Raw genomic sequence first — 4,214 nt, forward strand, 5'->3', positions numbered from 1 at the left:
AATACTCAGCATGTTCTTAGCACATAGATTCCCTTACATTTGCTTCACTTCTTATTTAGCTTTTGTTGTAGGTTATCCTGTATATTTGACCTTCCAAACAAAGGTTGCTTTTGACTTTGTGACTTAAGGTTGGAATATCTCCTACTATTCCCCTGTCCTCCTTGGACCAGGGAAAAAAAAAAAATCCCGCTATGATCCTAGTCATGTGCATGTGGCCTTTGGAGAATTTAAGAAGGTATAGAAATTGACAGCTTTGGCAATACTATTGCTTATGTTATACAAGATGTGTAACTTATCAGTGAGGTGAAATGATAAAGTAATGCTTATCCTTAAAGGCTAAGACTTAAGTCATCTCAGATAAAGCTAATACTCCCATCTTGACCTCTTCTCTTCACACAATCCTTCAACAGGACTTCATTGACTTAACTAGAGAGACCAGACCAAGGACAAAAGATCGCAGTGGACTGTGTGTGATTGACCTAACAAGAGCTGAGGAAGAAAATAGACCTATTGCCACTCTTGACTTAACTTTAGAACCTGTCACTCCTTCCCAGAAGAAGCCAACCAGTCTTCAGACATGGGCCAGCCTCTCTGGCAAAGCGGTGATGGAAGGGCAGGTGGGCAGAAGCTCTCAGCCTACAGCACGGAGAATCATTAACAGTGATCCTGTAGATTTGGACCTAGTAGAAGAAAACACCTTTGTAGGTCCCCCACCCGCTACATCCATCAGTGGAGGCTCTGTTTATCCCACAGAGCCTAATTGTAGCTCAGCCACATTCACAGGTAACCTCAGCTTCTTGGCAAGCCTACAGCTGTCTTCAGATGTTAGCTCCCTCTCCCCAACAAGCAATAATAGTAGTAGCAGCAGCAGCAATCAAAAAGTACCCTTGCCATGCCCACAGCAAGATGTGTCTCACCCACCACAAGCCTTGCCGTGCCCACTGAGAGCCTCACCTTGTCCACCGCGAGCCTCCTCATGCCCATCACGAAACTTGTCATGCCCATCACAAACCATGCAGTGCCAACTACCAGCTCTAACTCACCCACCACAAGAAGTGCCATGCCCTCAGCAGAATATCCCAAGCCCACTTCAAGACTCGTTATGGTATCCTCAACACTCACCAAGCCCACCTCAAGACTCTCTGGGCCTACCTCAAGATGTACCAGGCCCGCCTCAAAACATATTACATCCACAAGATGTGGCATACCTGCAAGACATGCCACAGTCACCAGGAACCATGCCACCATCACCAGATGTGCCACAGTCACCAGGAGACATGCTAGGGTCTCCAGGAGATGTGCCACAGTCACCAGGGGACATGCCACACTTACCGGGAGATGTGTTACGTTCACCTGGAGACATGCCACACTCATCGGGACGTGACACACTCACCTAGAGACATCCCTCACTTACCAGGAGACAGGCCTGACTTTACCCAGAATGATGTACAGAACCGTGACATGCCTATGGATATCTCAGCTCTGTCCTCTCCAAGCTGCCCTCCCAGCCCACAGTCTGAAACTCCCTTAGAGAAAGTTCCTTGGCTCTCTGTCATGGAAACCCCAGCCAGAAAAGAAATATCACTGTCAAAGCCTGCCAAACCCGGGTCTGCCCATGGACAAGCACAAACACCACAAGGTGGGTTGTACAACAGACCATGCCTGCATAGACTGAAGTACTTCTTACGACCTCCGGTTCATCACCTCTTCTTTCAGACACTAATACTGGATAAAGACACAAGAGAGGTGAGCTAACATCTTCCCTAGGCCTAGGAGAAGGTCAGTGTGACTGGAGTCCATGCTTGAGAGGACAGGTCAAGCACAAATGAAATTTCTTATCTTTCCTCCGCTTGTGAAGACCCATTCAGTGTAGAGGCCCAGATCTGGGTTCAAATTTTAGCCCCACACTTGAAAACTGTCACTTGACCTTTTTTTTTTTTTTTTTTTTTGAGACTGAGTCTTGCTCTGTCTCCCAGGTTAGAGTGCAGTGGCACAATCTTGGCTCACTGCAACCTCCGCCTCCCAGGTTCAAGAGTTTCTCCTACCTTAGCCTCCCTGGTAGCTGGGACTACAGGCGCATGCTGCCACGCCCGGCTAATTTTTTGTATTTTTAGTAGAGACAGGGTTTCATCGTGTTAGCCAGGATGGTCTCGATCTCCTGATCTCGTGATCCACCCGCCTCAGCCTCCCAAAGTGCTGGGATTACAGGCGTGAGCCACTGCACCCAGCAGGGCACTTTACCTTTTTGAGCCTTAGCTTTCCTATCTGTAAAATGGAAGTAATAACATACCTCACAGGGTCATACATGAAAGTGTCAGGGTGTCAGCCTCATCGTAGGCCTTATGTAAATTCTTATCTTCTAGCTGGATGTGGTGGCATACACCTGTAATCCCAGCTACTCAGGAGGCTGAGGCAGGAGAATCACCTGAATCTGGGAGGCGGAGGTTGCAGTGAGCTGAGACTGCACCACTGCACTACAGCCTTGGCCACAGAGCAAGACTCTGTCTCAAAAAAATAAATAAATTTTTATCTTCAACTCCTATGCTTTTCCCTTCGTGGTGCCCTTATTACAGCTTCCATATCACAGAGATAATAATTATCACTTAAGGGCCTCCAAAATTATTACTTGCTGACTTTGGGGGAGGAAATTCAATTTTAAGACATGAGTGGGAATGCTACTTTCCATTGGTCATCATTGATTTGTGAGAAGTAAACTAGATGTGTCAGGGAAAATAACTGTGGCTAAGTTCCACAGTATGAAGTGTTTTTTAGTTATGTACATCCCATCCCCCATATTAAGAAAACCAGCTTGAAACAGTTCAGTGTCAAAAGGTATGCTCTCCTCATTCAAGCAGTGATCCAGGTAGGCAGGAGCCAAGGATTCACACTGATTTGACCTTGGAGAATGATTTTTTTCTCTTTTTTAAAATTATTACATCTTCTAATATGTTTTATGTCTTCTCCTTTATGCCTCTGCCTGACCACTAGCTCATTCTTTTTTTTTTGAGACAGAGTCTCACCATGTCACCTAGGCTGGAGTACAGTGGTACGATCTCAGCTCTCTCACTGCAACCTCCGCCTCCCAGGTTCAAGCGATTCTCCTGCCACAGCCTCCCACGTAGCTGGGATTACAGGTGCCCGCCACCATTTCTGGCTAACTTTTTGTAGTTTTAGTAGAGACAGGGTTTCACCATGTTGTCCAGGCTTGTCTTGAACTCCTGACCTCAAGTGATCCGCCCACCCCTGCCTCCCAAAGTTCTGGGATTACAGGCGCGAGCCACCGCGCCCGGCCCAGACGGCATTTATTATTGTGAATAATTTGATGTATTTCCTTCCCAGTTGCCTTTTTATTCATAGGCGTTTTACATATTTTAATAATTGGGATTTTTAACATATACACTTACTATTTTTGTTGTTTATGGGGAGTAGGGGTTGAGAGGATGGTTCTGAAGTTTATGTCACGTGTGTTTGAAACCAGCTTCTGCCATTTGTTGTATGACAAATGCTTACCCTCCAAATCTCAGTTTATTTATAAAATAGGAATAATAATAGTATGTATTTCCTAAGATTATTGTAAGAACTAGTCGAGGATCAATTAAGTGTTCAGTGCTGGGCGTGGTGGCTCACGCCTGTAACCCCGGCATTTTGGGAGGCCGTGGTAGGTGGATTGCTTGAGCCCAGGAGTTTGAGACCAGCCTGGGCAACATGGTGAAACCCCCTTTATAAAAAATTCAAAGATTAGCTGAATATGGTGGCACACACCTGTATCCCAGCTACTCTGGAGGCTGAGGCAGGAGAATGGCGTGAACCCGGGAGGCGGAGCTTGCAGTGAGCCAGGATCGCGCCACTGCGCTCCAGCCTGGGCAACAGAGCGAGACTCCATCTCAAAAAAAAAAAAAATTAATTGTTTAAGGCCAGACATGATGGCTCACACCTGTAATCCCAGCACTTTGGGAAGCCAAGACAGGCTTGATCACTTGAGTTCACGAGTTCGAGACCAGCCTGGGCAACATGGTGAAACCCCGTCTCTACTAAAAATACAAAAAAAATTAGCCAAGCGTGGTGGCACATGCCTATTGTCCCAGCTACTTGGGAGGCTGAGGTGGGAGGATGGCTTGAGCCTGGGAGGCAGAGGTTGCAGTGAGCCATGATCATGCCACTGTACTCCAGCCTGGGTGACAGAGCCAGACTTTATCTCAAAAAAAAAAAAAAAA

At 46.5% G+C, this 4,214-nt stretch overlaps 1 protein-coding gene across 1 annotated transcript; it reads left to right on the top strand.

Moving 5' to 3' along the window:
- Positions 1–357: 357 nt before the first annotated feature.
- LOC116465285 (SUMO-interacting motif-containing protein 1-like) lies at positions 358–1,746 on the top strand (the record flags this gene model as incomplete). The annotated part of the gene is given in 2 exon segments (XM_032148418.1): positions 358–1,375; positions 1,377–1,746. Coding segments are annotated over 2 exon segments (1,388 nt in total), but the record flags the coding sequence as incomplete, so codon positions are not given.
- Positions 1,747–4,214: the final 2,468 nt, after the last annotated feature.

Source organism: Hylobates moloch, unplaced genomic scaffold (genome assembly GCF_009828535.3).
Source record: "Hylobates moloch isolate HMO894 unplaced genomic scaffold, HMol_V3 SCAFFOLD_4238, whole genome shotgun sequence".
NCBI classification, from domain to species: domain Eukaryota; kingdom Metazoa; phylum Chordata; class Mammalia; order Primates; family Hylobatidae; genus Hylobates; species Hylobates moloch.